Source organism: Sebastes umbrosus, chromosome 19 (genome assembly GCF_015220745.1).
Source record: "Sebastes umbrosus isolate fSebUmb1 chromosome 19, fSebUmb1.pri, whole genome shotgun sequence".
Lineage (NCBI taxonomy): Eukaryota > Metazoa > Chordata > Actinopteri > Perciformes > Sebastidae > Sebastes > Sebastes umbrosus.
The window spans coordinates 23110752-23128942 of record NC_051287.1 but is presented as its reverse complement, the minus strand read 5'-3'; the positions used below and the strand labels follow the sequence as shown (position 1 = coordinate 23128942).

The 18191-nt window shown below is 42.4% G+C and overlaps 1 protein-coding gene across 13 annotated transcripts in view; it reads right to left on the bottom strand.

Moving 5' to 3' along the window:
• Nucleotides 1-555: 555 nt before the first annotated feature.
• rgs3a (regulator of G protein signaling 3a) overlaps nt 556-18191 on the bottom strand; it is a 189778-nt gene continuing 172142 nt past the window's right edge. For 11 of the 13 annotated variants that reach the window (XM_037751901.1, XM_037751903.1, XM_037751902.1 and 8 more), the window contains 4 exons: nt 5108-5209; nt 3967-4028; nt 2829-2995; nt 556-2688 (listed from right to left, as the gene is read on the bottom strand). In XM_037751901.1, coding sequence (XP_037607829.1) covers nt 2488-2688; nt 2829-2995; nt 3967-4028; nt 5108-5209 — 532 coding nt within the window. In that variant the 3' untranslated portion in view covers nt 556-2487. Of the gene's footprint in view, nt 2689-2828; nt 2996-3966; nt 4029-5107; nt 5210-5501; nt 6378-10823; nt 10985-18191 lie in introns of those variants that run through there. The other 2 variants (XM_037751912.1, XM_037751913.1) reach the window with 2 other exon arrangements.

The following is an 18191-nucleotide window of genomic DNA, read 5'->3' as shown; positions in this document are numbered from 1 at the left end:
GAGATTGTTTTTAATGTTCGGTTAGTTAAAAGAATAGTTTGGGAAATACACTTTCTTGCCGAGAATTACCACTTACATGTCTGTGTCAGGGGCAACCAGCTAGACTGGCTCCGTCCAAGGTTTAAAAGAAATCTTTAATCAGCACCTCTAAAACTCACTAATTAACTAATTCACTCAACTAATTAACTAACACATTATATCTTTGTTTAATCCGTACAAAAACGGACATGTTAAAGCAGCAAGTTGCACTGGTAGGCAAGTTTGGACAAAGCCAGGCTAACTGTTTCTAACCTTTATTTTAAGCTAAGCTAAGCTAAGGTAAGGTAAGCCCAGCAGGCACTTAGCTTGCTGGGTTTAGTGTTTATATTTAGTGAGTGGTATCGATCTTCTCGTCTCTCTGCAAGAAAGCCAATACATACATTTGCCAAAAAAGTCAAACTTTTCCTTTAAGCAGCTCCATACATCAGTGCATGGGGTGCGTATGGAACGCTTGAATGCATATCAGTCTTGGCATGTTTTGGGGATCAATACGCACAAATCCAGAGACAACACATGTTACTTCATCAGTTGGTTGGTTTATTTATCATTAGCAATGACACCAAATGTACTCTACTGTTTTCACTTGCTATCATAGGAGATGCATTTTTGAATTGTAAACAGTGAAAATGATAAAATGCATTTCAGAAAACTCCTTACAAGCAGTGTATGACCAGGGGAAAGAGCAGATTGAACCTGCTCTTGCTCATTTTTCTTTTTTAAAACAATACATGTCATCTTATAGTTTTGAGTCTCTCATATTTACATAGATACAGCTGGGTCCCACATTCACCAGCAGAGACCTACAGGTTGTTTGTTTTTGTTTGTTTTTAATGTGTTATCACATAGTTTTCTTAAAGAATTATATTTACAACCATAACGCCCCCCCCAGCTGCCTGCTGCCGAGGAGGTTTAACACAGTTAGAATCACTTGCTTAAAATTCATTAAACTACTTATGGTTCTTGAAAGTTTACGTTGTAAGTCAACCTTATAGCTCTACGTTGTTTTTTTTTTCTCTTAACGAATAAAGTTAATACAGAGCTCAAGCCGTTCGTCTTCCCCATACAAATTCAAAACGATTCCAAATAAATGAACAAACATAATAATAAAATAAAAAAACAATATTGCACTTAAAGGACAGGACAGCGTTGGACCTGTTTGGTGGTTAAGAGGAAAAAGTGAGAGCTTTTAGCTGAGTGCTTTAGAGGAGGTGAGGGTGTCTGTAGAAGCATCCAGCAAGTTAATCTAAATAAATAGGCAAACTTTTTTGTACAACGTGAAGCATCTTTTTTTTCCTCCGACTACGAAACGAGCAACCTCTTGTGTATTGCTCAGGAGAACTAAGGAGTGCAGGTTGGAACCCTAAAGCATATAAAAACAGTGAGTGTGTAGAAAAACAGAAGAGAAACCAAGCGGGAACCTGTCATGCCCTGAGAATGCTTCCTCGATTAGTCCAGAATGAGCTACAATGTTAAAGGAAAATGTCGTTTGGCTGCACAGAACTTTTTTCTTCTTCAGTTTTCGTTCCTTGTTGTAAACAGTCTTTGGAGACAGGAAGCAAGTCGTCTTTTTCTTCCATTACTGGCTTTTTAATGTCTTTTTTTAATGTGCGAGTGACACATATCTGCGTTTCATCACAGTCCATCCGTTATGTGTGTTCTTTGCCCCGTCGCTGTCTCCGTCTTTGTCCCCCTGTTGAACGCTTTTTCCACAGATGAACTGAATAAGCTGTTTATAGAAGCTGTGAGAGGGTGTTTAAAACAGGGATGCGTGTGAAACAGAGCCATAACGCTAGCTTGCATTCAGACATCTTGTTTCTTTTTTTTTATCCCCCCCCCCTCTCAGTCATACAGTTTAGAGCCTGACAAAAAAAAGGACTTTGTGTCGTACCAACAGCTTTGAAGTGGCTTCACAGAGAACATGGTGGAGGAAAGGAGGGGGATTTTTTAAAAGGAAATTAAGGAGAGAAAAAAAGTGACAAAACAGTACCGGACTGTCTTCATGTCTGCGGGGGTTTTCTGAGCAACCCCTCCTTTTCTCCAGTACAACTGGACAAAAACTTAAAAACACGAGCAAAAGACACCGACACCGCAAAAAAAAGAGAGACAGTGATCAGACGAGCGTCCAGCTCCTGCTCCGGCCCCCCTCGCTTTGTGGGCGTCTGTGTTTTTAGTAACATCCATCCATCCATTCATCCGTCCATTCATTCCATCCATCCACCTGGTAACTGTGTAAACTACATTCCTTTGCAGTGCCATAGCTTTTGCCGAGTCCTCTCACACCGTAACAACAACAAAAATAGTGGACAGGATGACATACACAAAAACAATGTAAAAAAAAAGGCAAACAAAGACCCTCACATACCACCCAACCACTCTACTTTTTTCAAGTCTGACCCTTTTTTTTCTCTCATCGTCGAGTTTCTCTTCGACTTAGATCTTTTTCTCTTCTTATGACGAAGACGAAGTCGGAGTGGAGCTGGCCTTTTTTTGGTTGATTAAGTCCACGTAGAGTTCTGAGCGCAGGAAGCGGGGGTATGAGTCCTTCTCCATCAGCCCGTATATCCGCCGCTGCGCTAGGTCAAAGCAGGAGCGTGTCACATTCTGCAGGTTGTCCTTCGTGTGGTCTCTGGTGTACGAATCCAGATTTACCTGCAGAGGAAGAGAAGAAAACAAGTTAGGGATATGCAGGATTACACTGAGTAAACAACAGGGGGGAAATGCACTTTCTGTTTTGTAAGAGGCCATTTTTTCCCCCAGTATCCATATGAGTTATGTGCACTCCCACTCACCTCTTTACAAGACTGGATGGCGATGTATTCTGCAAAGATCTTCTTGGCTTTCGACGCCATCTTGGACTGCGACTTGATCTTCTTGTATTCCTCACATGCTAGCCAGAATTCCAGATTCTCCTCGCTGAACTCGGTGCGCAGGAAAGCTCTGAACGCTGCCAGACCATCTGAGGAAAAGCAGAGGCGCAGGAGAATAAACAAGAGGAGAGTTGACTAGAGTGCCATGGCAACCTCACAGCCGAAGCGCTCCTTGGAGTTTCAGCGCCTAAAATAGCTCTGTGTGACGGCCTTTTTTCGAGTCATGTGGTTGGAATAAAACAAGGCATAAAAAACCTTTACAACACCGCAGCGCATATTCAACATCCTTTAAGTGACATCACCCACGATTCAGCATGACATCTATGCATTCCCCTTTCTTTACACATGCTGTGAATGAACAAAGAGGGGACTGTTGTAGTGTGAGAGGAGAGAAGGTGGGGGGGGGGCAAAGGGGCACTTTTTTTAAGTTTCAGTGCAGTTAATGATTTGAGGAAGAAGGCATCCAGAGGAGAGAATAGCAGGAAGCCGCGTCCACCCACTTCTCCCGTCTGCACCTTTCCGTTCCCATGAATCACCCACGCTGATAAGCGGAGCCAACGCAAGCGGTCATCTCTTACCTCACTCTGGTAAGCAGGAGTGAGGTAAGAGGTGGAAGAGATGGAAATAAGAAGGGGGGAGAAAGAGAAGGAGGCCAAAAATGAGGAACAGATGTAGCGCTGGCTTTGTATCAGCTTTTTAAAAAAGGATTGTGGAGGATGAATTGTGGGAAACAAAAATAGCAACGCGCTTGCAGGTTGCCAGTTTGAGCTCCTTTTCTCTCTCTCGTGCACTCTGTCCTTTGGGATTAGGGAATCTTGATGCAAGCTGCCTGTTCACTGCAGCACTGTGTGTGTGTGTGTGTGTGTGTGTGTGTAATCCATACATCAGTACATGCATTTTCCTGAGCTCACCACCCTCCCCCCACCGCCTCATGAAAGCACTGTAAGTCTGTAGTCCCCCACTGTGTATTGCACTAACAGACAGATGATTTCCATGTATGTAAAAGGAACGGAGAAGATGAGAAAAAAAATGTAATAAATTGAATTAAAAGTTAACTTACATTTGTGTGTCAGCAGCTTGTCAAGCGAGTCCCCCCATTTCAGTGCCTCCTCTGGGGTAGGCCTGCAGATAAAAGCAGAGCGGTTCTTTAACAAGCCCATCTCAGCCAGGTTTCTCATTGTGTGACCCATCCGCAGAACTTTTTTGTCTATGCTGGATACAGGTGAGTGGAAACCAAAGTAAGGTGATTCCCTCTCCGTCGCTTCCCTTTCCACTCTAGACTGTGTCTACTGATCTTCCCCTCTCATTCTGCTGCTTCTGCTCTGTGGAGGCTACCAGTGCTGAGAGCCATGAGTCTGTCTGTCTGCTTCAGCCTGGTGGGGGTAGGCTTTTTATATTCCCACTCAATGCAAGTTGGAAGGCGGGAGGGGAGGGGCTCCGGCCAGCCAATGAGGATGTGTTGTCAGGTTTAGAGACCTCCTCCCCCCCCACCACCACCACCAGTGTCTGTCTGCCCCCTGCTGCCGCTCATTCTTCCTGTACCCTGCTGTAAAGCATGCCTCTTCACTGAATCCACATCTGAGGCGTCATTTGAGACAGTAAAAAAAAAAGTTGCTATGTAATTTCAAGTGCATTTTAGTACATTTTTCTCTGTCTTTTGATAATTCATTTGAGTTTTAGTGCACATAAACCAACAAAAATTGCATTTTATCTTCTTTGTTTCTTTGTCTTTTAGAACATGTATGTACAAATATTGCATTTATGTGTTGAAGCAGCTGCTTTATACTGTTATAATATAAGGGAAATGTTAATACAATAATCTATAATATTGATATTTTAATGTAATTCCATAGAGGACTTTTATTATGGCAGTTTGGGACCAAACATATAAGAGGATCTATAAAAAGTATATAAAGAATGGTTGCTCATCTTATACTTTTCCACATTTCGTTAATGATATATACTGTATATATATATATATAGATAATAACAATTCACTCTCCCTCCTTCAGACGTGCCATTGTTAGACAAACATGCCCTCATTCCTTTTTATTACCGCCACACTCCCGTCACTGCTTACTGCCCACATGTCTGTCTTCCAAGGCCAGGTCATCACCAGTTGTGTGGCGAGACCCGGAACACACAGTCTCACACACGCCCACATGCCCACATGCACATGCAGTCAGGAAGTGGCCACTTACTTGACTGACTTCATAGACTTGTCCAACTTGCCGGCTGGGTTGCTTCCTGGGGATTCATTCCTCCTCCGCAGGAAAGCAAGCCGATTCTTCATGTCTTTGGCCCTGAGTGAAAGGAAGAGATGGAGGAGAGAGTTGGCAAGAGAGGGAAGAGGGGAGGAAAGATTTATGAACAGGCGAAGGAGGAGGGGGGGGGGGGGAGAAGTTGAGGCAGGATAAGGAGGTAAAAGGGGAATGAGAGGAGGTGGACAAAAAGAGACATGGGAAGAAAAGTGTGTTGAGTCCAAAGTCCACAAGTCCACAATTAAAACAATCCAAGTTGTTCAGCACTGTAAATCCACATGAAATCAAACCCAGAAAAAGCCAGAAAAAGATGAAAAAGAAATGTGTTGTGTACATTTTAGTCTTCAGCCCGGTATATATGTTGTGGGACAGAACTTTTCCAAAAAGGCGCTTGTCGAGCTCCCTTTCCCTCGCCTTCGCGTCTCGCCTGTCAATCTAATATATCTTTCCTGTAGATGTGTCCCTGGCAGGTTCCTCGGCAGGGACTGAGCGAATGTGGCAGAGAAGGAGGAGAGAGACTCAATCCTCACTCCTCCGTTTCATCACGCCGTTCTCCATGTGCCTAGAGGGGTTGCTGAGAGGGAGCTGACCCAGGGCCGAGGCAACAGGGCACAGTGACCTCTTCACTCCTACTGCTTCCATCCAGCAGCAGCATCCAAAAATCCTCCTGACCGCCCACCTCACCTGCTGCACCTTCCTCCAACCATCACACACACACACACACACACTGACAGAAAGACCCCCGGCTGCACATGCGCCACCTTAAATCTCACACAAGGTGAGCCACCAATCCTCAATTCCCCCGTGGGCTCCTTCGAGAATCCTGCGCATTCCCATAATCCCTCGGTGCGTGTCCTGGCTTTTCCCGACCTGGAGCGCGTGCTGCCTCATTGGGATGTGACCTCACTCAACACCCATTTCCTGAGTCCCTGCTTTTTGATTTCCACTGTGGATTGCTAATAATGCAGCACGGCGGCGGCGTGCGCTCGCCGGCCCTAATCACTGCAAGCTGTGCCACCGCCAACCCACGGCCCCCAGGAGAGCATGTACACCCCAAATTAAGAAACACGACTGCCAGTTATAGACACTTATCATTAAAACGTGCACACACAGAGGGGTGTGGGGGTGGAACAACACAGTACATGAAAGAACGCCCACACAAACGTTTCAAAGAACCCCCCCACACACACACACACACTGCACCTGGGCCAACTTATGCCCACTTCACTGGTGCTTTCATGCCAGTCACAGGTGTTGGGAAATCTCCCAGTTTCCACCAGTGTGTGTGTGAAGGGAAGTGAGAGAGAGATCATTTATGCATGCGTAAATGCACGGCGGTCACAGCAGCGCCGGCCGCCGAACCGAACAGAGAACACAGTCAGCTGTCTGGTGTGAGTTTTTCCAACTGCCGCGGGACAGGAAAAAGGTAGAAACATGCCCCCATAAGCATGATACGACATGACTGCATGAGCTGTTGGGAGCGGCGGCTGAATAGCTCCTTTAAAAAATCAGGATGAGTGTGACTTTGTGGGAGTATTGATTTGGGTGTGTTTGGGTTTCGGGGGTGGGGTGAGGGGTGCAGATGGTGCAGACGCAGAGAGCCACAAGAGGCCTTTTTTGAAGAGCGTTTGTGAGTTTCAGGAGTGTAACCGCCAAATGGGTGACTAAGAAAATGATACGAAAACATGGAAAAAGTAAAAGCATGAATTGGTGTGGACATCTAGAAAAAGCTCTGTGGAATTAAATTTTTTTTATAAAAACACCAGCAACATCGAAAGACACTTAGAGGACAAGATGAATGTCAAAATGAACTCCACATCTAATCCTAAGGAATACTGTAACGTCCATGCAACATCGCCGGTGGAGAGATGACTCATCCATTGATTGAAATAAGCGCCCCGTATATGAAACAAGCTTAAACCAGATGCTGAACAAAATGCAGGGCCTCTCTTTCACTGGAAACAACATGGTGCTCTAACGCCTGTGTGCACAGCTCAGCCTGAAGGACATTATTACCCAAATAAAAACTACTCTTGCTGTTAAATAAACTCGTAACACCGGAGCAGGATTCATTAGATCGTTCTATTTTTAGCTCGCACTCAAGGAAATTAGGTCTGTGCATGTGTGTAGCTAAAAGACAGCCTCTGTCTTGCATGTGCATGTGAGGAAGAGAAGTGTTTTATAAGGGCTAGGGAAAAAAAATCCCGTTGGCCTGACAAAAGAGGCTTTATTATTATTATTTATGTCTGCTTTTATATGAGCTGAGCCCGCGTGGGTATGATGTGACAGTGATGTCACTTTAAGGGGAATGTATGTTTGTCTCCTGCCACCATGTGGGTGTCGATGGATATTGCAAACACAAATAGTTGACATTTTCTGCCCTCTAGCAGCACAGATTGCTTTCAAGGCATTCCTCTCCTCCCAATAGTTGGTTGTCAACACTGGAAACAACTTGATTTATCGTTCCACTTATTTTCAGAAAGTCCAATACAGCACTGACGCTATTCTTGAAAACAAGTGATGCAGCTGTCTCGTTTAAACCACATCACACTGGCAGCGCTGACTGCAGAAACACTTTTTTTTCTGTAAGTCTGCGTGTTTTGTAGTGTGTCATACTGCAGGAGGAACTGCTTGTGTGGTTTATCAGCTCAATGGGAGTCAACAGCAACTCTTGAAGGAGGTTCACAGAATACTCCTCCCTCAATGTGGGCCGATACATTCTTCATCCTTTAAACTGTGTCAATCAGTGGGCTACCCTAACCCTCCAGAAGTAGACATTTGCATGTTTATAACACCTCAGATTTACAGTATCTGCTGCCGAACTACAAAACAAAGAGGAAACACTATTAGCATGTTGAGTAAAACAGCCTCGGGTGAAACTCTAAACCCTTAAAGGCAGGGAAACTACGCAAGTTGCTACCTAATTTGAGCTGCATTTCAGTCAATTTGTATATTTTTCTATCTTTAATAATAATGGATTCAAGTTTTAGCGCACATAAACCAACAAAAATTGCATTTTCTCTTACTATTTTGCCATTTTGTTTCTCCTACTGTTTTGTCCTTTAGAACATGTAAGTACGAAAATGCAATTGATGTGTTGAAACAGCTGCTTTATACTGTTTTTTAATATAAGGTAAATATTAAGACAATAATCTATAATATTCTGATTTAAATGTAATACCACAGAGAACTTTTATTATGGCTGCGTGGGACCAAATATATAAGAGAATTTATATATAAAAAGTATATAAAGAATGGCTGCTCATCTTACACATTTTTACATGTTGTTAGCTTCCTGTGAAGTCATTTGCATTCACCAAAGTGCAGGCGTGGAAAATCAGGTTGATCTCTGATGTTTCATATACAGTATGTGATATTTGACATAAATATATCTGATTATTTTTCTGGATAATTAAAGAATCCAAACAATTCACAAACAAAGAGGAAGCACTATTAGCATGCTGAGTGAAACATCCTTGGGTGAAACTCTAAACCCTTAAAGGCAGGGAGATGTAGTCCTCTATGGAATTACATTAAAGGCACCGAAAAAACGAGCCCAGTGTTGCCAGTTGTTTTCCAATGAAAGTAGCTGGCAGCACCGGCTCCAAAAGTCACTAAATCTAAAGAGAAAGTCTCCCAAGTCTGCAACACTGACACCCCTAACCATTCAGGCCTCCCTCCAAAGCCACTCCCCCAAAGTTATCATTACGAACATAACCATATCATAACGAACGTGAACGGTGAGCATGGCTATTGCTTACAGCTGTCAAGCTTCATTGCATTCAGGCTGAATGTAGCTGGACGTGTTTATTTATTTAAAAAGGATCCCCATTAGCTGATACCTTATGACAGTCCTGTGACAGCCACAGATACCTGATTTATTTCCTTTTTCTTGTCAGAGCATTTGATTTATTGATTGCTGTCGGGGATGTAATGAGAATTGCAACTAATATTTCAAAAAAAAAAATTAAAATCTTTACCAACCCTACCTTTAACTCAGACTTAAAACAAGAGATGAAGCACTCTTCATGCCAATAAGCACAGAAACCAGATATTTCCGTATCGGTTTTGAACAATATCAGAGATGGAAAGTCGTCTTGAGTACTATTTCTAGACCGACGACACTTAAGCATGATACTCTCAGCACCTCTATTCTTTATGTGCTAACAGCACACTCTCTCACTCGGAGTAACGCTGTATTTAAAGTTCTGTATCTGCTAATAGCTCCTAAGCACTAACACCATTAGCAGAGTACTGTATCACACTCCATTTGATTTATTACATACACTTAACTTAATCTGCTAAAAAGACTGACACTTGCTCTTTAAAGGATTATCAAATTAGGATGATCTTTGATCTGAGAAACGTGTGCTCCACTGCCCCACGAACACACTAGCATGCCCACGTTTGCAGCACATGCATCACGAGTGTCTGTTTGTGTCTGTGAGAGAGAGAGAGAGAGACAGAGAGAGACAGAGAGAGAGAGCTTTATGTGCCCGAGTGAAGGAGCGAGAGGTCTTTAGCTCCGCAATTATCTGCAGGTTTCCGTACTCTTTATTCCCTCTTTGCTTGGCTCACATTAGACGCACTAATAGCACCCCGCTGGCTATTCCTGGTGTTCTGATAAGTAGGCCGCACTCCCAGGGAAAGGCTCTGGGAGCACATGGGCGAGAGCCGCAGACAGACACACTGCAGATCACAATGTACCATGCAAGCACAAAAAGCCAAATCCGATGCCCCACTTCATCCCACTTTTGTTGTTCGCTATGCCCGGGGCTTTGTTTCCCACAATGACAGGAGTTCACCCTTTGTGAAGCGTGACCTGTGAGATTCGGGGATGCAGCGAGGAATCGGAATCCAGAGAGCATGCCGGCCAAGGTTCAAGCGTGTTTTCATTCCCTCTGCCGCTTTCTATTTACAGAGGGCCGCGTGCCTGTGATGTGAATACGGGACAAAAAGCACTGCGTGTGGCTCAGCTTGTGCATCTGTGCGAGTGTAATGGGTCAAGAGTTGTGTCAGCGCGTCTGCAACACTTTAAATAAACATGTTGGGCTCTGTCTAAAAGAGATATGGGAACAAACTGTGAGGGTTTGTCCTGTACTTTCGTATGTATGTATCCAAAAACACATACAGTGCCACAATAAGAAAGAGAATGTGCTTTATAACAAAGAGAAAAGTTACTCCGCCGTATTCCTAGAAGAACAACGAAAAAAGGGAATTGTCCTAAATTCCGTCCTTAAATATAACGCTCTCATCTCATTCACAGTCTCCCTCAATCAAGACCAAAAAAAGGAGCTCTATTTCTGAACTAACTCACCTTCTTAGCCACAAAGACCACATGAGCAATCCTATTCGTGAAATCCAGGCTGTGTATAATAAGAAAAAAGGGGCAGGCTCAAGTTAGAACTTAACGCAGCTTCCTCCAAAATAGTTTGAGCGCCTCTCGAGGGGGTTTCTTCTCCCTCACTGCGACTGTCAAATGAGATCCATGTAGAGGTCAGATGGCTTCCTACCAGCTTGAGAGCATCGATCCCTGTGGGACGCAAAACAGCCCCCGCCAACGCTTTCCTTTACCCTGCCCTTCAGAGAATTCTTGACAATCAAAGTTGCAGATGAACCCTCACAAACCCACAAATCCACTTCCTCTTGCTCTTACCTTTCCAGGTACTTCTCTGAGAAATCAACCATAGTGGGAAACATGGGTGCCAGCCTGTACGCAGCCTCACGTGGTGCAGCGTGTGGAAATTAGACTGCATGTAAGCGTGTGTCAGGAGTGCCGGTGCTCGGGGCCCAGGGGTTTGTTTGACAATCACATTCCTCTAACCCCTGAGAGGATGTGCTGGAGCTTTATATAGTCCAGGGGGGTCTGGGGAAGGCGGACCCTGGGCTCACCCAATCACCACGCAGGGTTTTAGAGAGGACAGATTCCTTCCACTGGGGCCTGGATGTTTTTTTTGTTGTTGTTTTATGGGTTAGTAAGTGGAGATGAGTGTGTTTTTTTAGCAAAATAAGTGAGTTGACTACTGTAATGGTGTGTTCATCTGTCCCAGATGACAACCAGTTGTAGAGCTCTGAGTTAAAGCTGTAACCAGGCTATAACAACGACTTAACACACATCAAAATATCACCTTATCTCTTCTGTAGATTCTGCACTGGATTCTTGTTAACATTGAACTTTATTTAACTGATTGGTTTTAAGACAACTACAGGTTTAGTTTCTAGTTGTGTCAGATGCTGCGTTCTATTTGTTCCCCATTGGAAATTTCAACTGTCACGCCCCCTAAAGTCAGATTTCAGACTTGGAAAGTCAGACGAACCTCACCGACCCCGACCTCAGAATCAAAGATGGTTGCATCATGTTTATTAGCACGTCTGTCTTATTTGTGTCTCATTGAATCGGTCGTACGCACAGTACTGTCCAACTTCTATCTGTGGATATACGGTATTTGTATGTGCAAAATACCAGCATAATGTGTTATTATCAACTGGTATTTGCTAACAATGGCTAACCTGGCTGGAGCAAACCCTATGAACTTTTCCGACTGGTTATACTGGAACACGGTCAACTCAGGTGTGACGTCATTCCCAGCGCAGACCTCCGATTTCCAAGGTAAATGGAGCGCAGCAAGATTACAATCTCAATATCCCCAATCAAGATCTCAAAATAGATGACGTTGAAAAATCTTTTCAATGTGGCTCCTGTTCTTTTAAATACAATGTCTGAGGGTCTTTAGTCATGCTTTAAACATGCCATCATAACCTACACTAGAAGTCCTAATGCTTGATTCATGGTTGTGTGTTAAGGGGTTACAGCGTAGCTACTGAGACTCGCCTACACACGTAGCCCTGAAGATACGCCATAGGCTACAGCGTCCTGAAGCGGGGCTAGGGCAGCTACGGAAACACTCCAACACAGTTGCTGGTCTAGTTGCATTGTGGGTAATGTAGGCGCCAGTTTTTGCCAAGCAAGAAGAATGCATGGAATTAAAGAGAGTCCAACATGTTGTAGGAGTGTAATGCTAAATGGGTGGAGCACTCTTTTAAAGGGGACATATCACGCTCATTTTCAGGTTCATATTTGTATTTTGGGTTTCTACTAGAATATGTTTACATACTTTAATGTTTAAAAAAAACTTTATTTTCCTTGAATATATCTGCATTTACCCTCTGTCTGAAATGCTCCGTTTTAGTACATTTCAATGGAATTGCAACAGAATTGCGTTGCTAGGCAACAGCTTGGGTCCATGTTTACTTCCTGTCAGCTGATGTCATTCACATACACTGCAACAGGAAATAAACTGGGACCCATTTAGAATGTTAACATTTAAAACTTTGAAATGGTCTAAATACTGTAGATTTGTGACATCACAAATGGACAGAAACCCTGACGGCTTATTTCAAAAGCTCAGTTTCTGAATACGTGCTGTGTGTATTTCTCTGTGGATTAAGTGTTTCGATACTTTCACAATATTTATATAGAACTTAAACCTCCTTTATAATATAAAAGCCATGAAAATGTCACTTTTTACAATATGGGACCTTTAAAGCACTATATTGCCTGATCATGTGTATTGCAGTGGTGCTATCAACGGCTGAAATCTGACTTTAAATCTAAATCTACGCCTGAGACAGCAGGACTCCAGTTGCATTTGACTATAAATTCCGCTGAAGTCAAAGCAAATGGACTTCTATTTTCAACACTCATCCAGGAGGCTGCATCAGTTTTACCGACTGGTAGGGAGCCGTATATAAACCTCCATGGGATGTCCACACCTCGAGGTCCAGGTGTTTTTTTTTTTCTTGGTCTGTGTTATAAACTTTTTTTTATTGGGTGATGAAACATTGCAGTTTCAGGAAGTCCAATTAACTTGAACTTTAGTATTTCTAGATGTCTATATATAACCCGGATGACCGAGATTCTTCATAGACATAATAAGTGGTTCACATAATCTCAACACTGATTGGACAACAAGGTCAGTGCTCATCACGTCTCACTACATAACTGACATTCATTTTGGACAACTTTCACAGCACACAAAAGGGGCCTTGCATGCACTCAGCAGCAAAACCAGGTGATGTCAATTATTTGCCTGGGAACTGCTCCTAGGGATGGCACAGTATCAGCAATGAAAAACAACTCTCCATCAATACCGACAAGAATATGTTGTCAGCATATATACCAGTATACACAGTATGTAAAGTACAACCATACATACGTCTAACACAGAAACACAAACACACAGATGGTAATTTGTGTTGTGTAATAAACACTACACGGGCACTCTGCGTTTTGCTTCGTTCTTCTCTGCCCTCTCCATCTGTCTGTGTTTCCTAGTCGGATACCAGTTTTAATCACCAAGATATTGGTACCTCATTAACCTTAATGATTCATCCGCCAACAAGCTCACGTTCCTGCACACTGGTGCACTAGTTGGTGCGCTGTTGGTTTATGGCTTTATTGCTACTTGTTGGTAACTACCGGATGGGAAAAAAAAGGAATGTTGCAGGCATCCATAGCTTTGGGGGAAGCAGAACACCTGGACTGAGTAAAACAAAAGGTGATAATAGAGTGGTGGGGGGAGAGGAAGAGATAATGTGGACAATTTCAGGAAAACAGCTGTGCTGTATCCACGGGAAGTCAAATCTGCAAAAAGGAGAGAAGAAAGAAGTGTGGGATGTGAGAAAGGGTAGGAAGAGTACAGGGGGAAAGAGCAGGAGAGCTCTGACCACCAGACTGGTGTCTTTGTTGTTGTAAATGATGCGTGAAAGGCCGAGTGCTTTGTCGGAGTGGAGAGAGGATGTTTCAAAGAGGATAGATGTAATGTGCTCTTACATGTAAGTACCATTTCGCCTCTAAGTGAAGAATGCAATCACTTCTCTTCTTCTAATGACATTTACGTTGTGTGTTGAGAGCTGTTTCATTCAATCTTCCTGTCACTAATGATGATTACGGTGATTAAGGGAAGAAGAAGAAGAGTGTTTACAGCGATACTACCACTAACTGCCAGTCTGAGACCACCCCATAAAAGTGTGAGATGAAAACATTCACACAATGAACACAACAGGAGGGACATTGAGAGGAGAGGAAATCCAACCTACTGGATCCCAATCTCCAAAAATCACATACACTAAAGGTCAAAGTAGCTCCTTTAAGCTATAAATTGCTGCATCTCCGCATGATTCAACCACTGATGTCCATCTACTGGCTCCATTGGCGGTCTCTATGTTACATATCAGTCTCCAACATCTGGAGGAAATAATTTCATTTCCTTCATGCTTGGTTATATAGAGAGATTTCTATCTATAGCAGCAACATATTGTGTTGGTATTCCTCTTTACACAGGAAGATATTGTATTGAGGGTATGTTTATTGGTGGTTCTTAATATCATTTATTGCCCTGGGTATAGGTTTACAGGGTGGCATATTGAAAAAAATGGCTGGGAATTGGTCAAATACTGCAAAATGAAGGAATCTTCATATGAGATAGCAGGCTTGTGACATTGAGGATTGAATGGAAACAGGGTCAGTAAACACAGGAGACAGAAGACTAGTGTCTTTGTGAAATTGACCTTGTGAAATTGACAGTAGAGGGTTACAATCGATGACAGGAAGTCATTTTGTCTACAGGAGACAAAACTTCTACGCAGCATTCATCAATGTCACAACTATGCAGACAGATGCCTCTTAAGTAGCAAAGCACACTGGTGAACCCATTTAAGGTGATTAGCAGTGCACCTGGCAAAGCAATCAGATATTGTGACCAACGTCTTGCACTGGAACAAGGGAAAAGATAGAGACTGGTCCACTATAAGAAATGTGTGCAGAGTCTACCATACTTACTAAATCATAAAATCTCTTTCAAGTACGGGTATTTATGGAAGTGAAGAAGTGCTACTAACTGGCAGGGGGATTATGTTCATTTAGTAAATTATGGTCCCATTTAGAGTCAAATAGACCATGAAGCAGGGTATGCTTTAGGGCGTGGCTACCTTGCGACTGACAGGTCGCTACTAGGGATGTCACGAGAACCGATACTTCGGTACCAAGTCAATGCCAAATTCATAAAAATGTGACTACCGTAGAAATTACCGAAATTAACAAGCGCCAAATGCGGGTGGATTTTCCGTTCGGCGAGTAACTCTGAAGGCTTCTGTCCTCTGCTCTCTGTGTGTCAGAGTTTGACACACAAACACAACAGCGCCATTGAGATGTTGGGTTTGTTTACTTTTTCAGAGATCCTTTATTGATTTGTTTGAGAAGAGGATTCACTCGTGGGGGAAAAAACTGAACTGAACTGAATTTCTATCTTTTGTTGTTTATTGCTAAATCTCTGAAAAGTGGTGCTTTTTTATTGTCATCAAAATATAACATTAGCATTTTAAATAAATATTTAATGGTCTAATGGTCTGTCACCGTGTCGGTGAATTTAAACTACTGCTTGCAATCTGAGGATATATATATAGAGAGAGTGCGTGTGTACGTGTATAGCCTCTGCTGTTTTCTTACAGTCATTGAGCTATACTTGAGGAAGAAAGGCTCATCATTTTCCTTTTTTTTTTTACCATGGTATCGAATTGGGTATCGACAATCGTGGAAATTCACTGGTATTGGTATCAACTACTAGATTTCTGGTATCGTGACATCCCTGGTCGCTACCACGGCGTTGTGTGGTCTGGGAGTTGTCTGTGTTTTCGTCTTACAACTTTAACTACACTCTATGGTACTAACAACGAATTGTCTACATTGATATATAAAGAAGGGAAAGACAGAGTATATGACCACTAATTTTCTATCTTAAATGTCTCATCCCGCATCAAACTGGGAGACGAAATGTATTTCAGAAGTAAAAACAAATCTGTTGTTGTTTGCATCACACTAGTCTGGACACTTAAAAGTATTTACTGTATTCAACAATTGCAGGCATTTCATTTAATCACAGTTTTGACTGTTTGGGAAAACAAATAGGAATCCCCCGCAGTGACAGAGTGATGCGTAATATAAGATGAGATAACATCATGATTCATGTTTGTTTACCAACTGCTAGTAGCAAATCACTGTTTGCTAACCATGACCTATGACCCATGTCAGCAAATGCTGTCCATCTGAGTTGCTATGTGCGGCCATGACTCAAGTTGTACAGTACACAGAGTCATTACTACCTCACTTTTTATTCTATGAATCCGGTCTTAAGTAAAACAGAATCAAATGACGGCTTCTTTCTTGAAATCACTATGAGAAGTAAATATTCTCTTCTTTGTCTGTTTCTGCACACTAACAGAAACAATCACACACTCTAGATTTAAAACTGAATTAAAAGGAAAAAAAGTGCACATTTTGTATACCTAAAAATCAATGCTGCATGCTGTGAAGTGTCTGTGTTTTTAATGAGAATAAAGCTGGTCTGAGGCGGTTTGCAGCAGCTGACAAAAAGGCAACCTACTCTAGACTCGGGGAAAAACGCTGTGGAATCTTAATCACTTAATCTACTGGTTAACTAAACAACATAAAAACACAGCTTGTGCAGAAGAATGGGCAGCCATCAGGCCCAAGGACAGCCACTGAGAGTGGTTTCATTGTCCCCGCGGCGTGAAATGTTCTTTCATCTTGATGAACAGGAGCGTGAATAAGGCTCGCTGAACAGCTGATGAATCGCTGAGGCGTCGACACACACGTCTGACACAAACACACACACACACACCTTACTTTTTCTTCGCACCGCTGAGAATGTGAGACACACATATGGCACCACACTCCTCAGCAGCACTCACATCATTTACCACTTAATTAAGTAGATGACGATCAGCGTCGGATGATTAGCTTTCACAGTCACCTTAAGCCTAAAACGTGCTTCTTCATTTGCAGCTCTGTGAACGTGTGCAGGAATCGCACGGACTGTCACAATATTTGTATTAGGGCTGTCAATCGATCAAAATATTTAATCGTGATTAATCGCAAATTAATCACACATTTTTTATCTGTCCAAAATGTACCTTAAAGGTAGATTTGTCAAGTATTTCATACTCTTGTCAACATGGGAGTGGGCAAATATGCTTGTTTTATGCAAATGTATGCATATATTTATTATTGGAAATCAATTAACAACACAAAACAATGACAGATATTGTCCAGAAACCCTCACAGGTACTGCATTTAGCATAAAAAATATGCTCAAATCATGACATGGCAAACTGAGCCCAACAGGTAACAACAGCTGTCAGTGTGTCAGTGTGCTGACTTGACTATGACTTGTCCCAAACTGCATGTGATTATCATAAAGTGGGCATGTCTGTAAAGGGGAGACTCGTGGTTACCCATAGAACCTATTTTCATTCACATATCTTGAAGTCAGAGGTCAGAGGTCAAAATTTAGCGTAAGTTTGGAGCGTTATTTAGCCTCCTTCTTGACAAGCTAGTATGACATGGTTGGTACCAATGGATTCCTTAGGTTTTCTAGTTTTATATAATGCCAGTATCTTGTTGTAGCCTGCTACAACCTAAAATTCACAAGTTGCATTAAAGAAATTAGTGGCGTTAAAAAAAATTTGCGTTAACGCGTTATTATTGCGTTAACTTTGACAGCACTAATTTAAAGCGGAAAAAATATATATATATTTTCAATCCCCCTAATATAAACTAAAATCACCCAAAATAGAGAGGAAAGGTTTTAAACGTCCTGACATCCTCAAATCCAATCCACTCCAATCACAACCCTACTAACACGTTGTCTCAATTAACCCCCCATGTGCTGAAACAGATCATTCACCATTAGCTTGCACACAAGTAAAGACATTGTTTAAAATAATGGATGTTAAAGCTGGGTGTGATTTTTTTACCCTTTCACTGGATACACATGTTGATTGAATTAGCATGAAAATAAAAGACTGACGACTGAGCATTGAAAGCAAGAAGTGGTGAATGCTATTGTAGTTGTCAGGGCTATGAACGATTGATCTACTGTGCTGCCTCTCCCTTACTCTCATTCATCCTCTTTATCACACATAAATAATTAATTATCTTTTTTAT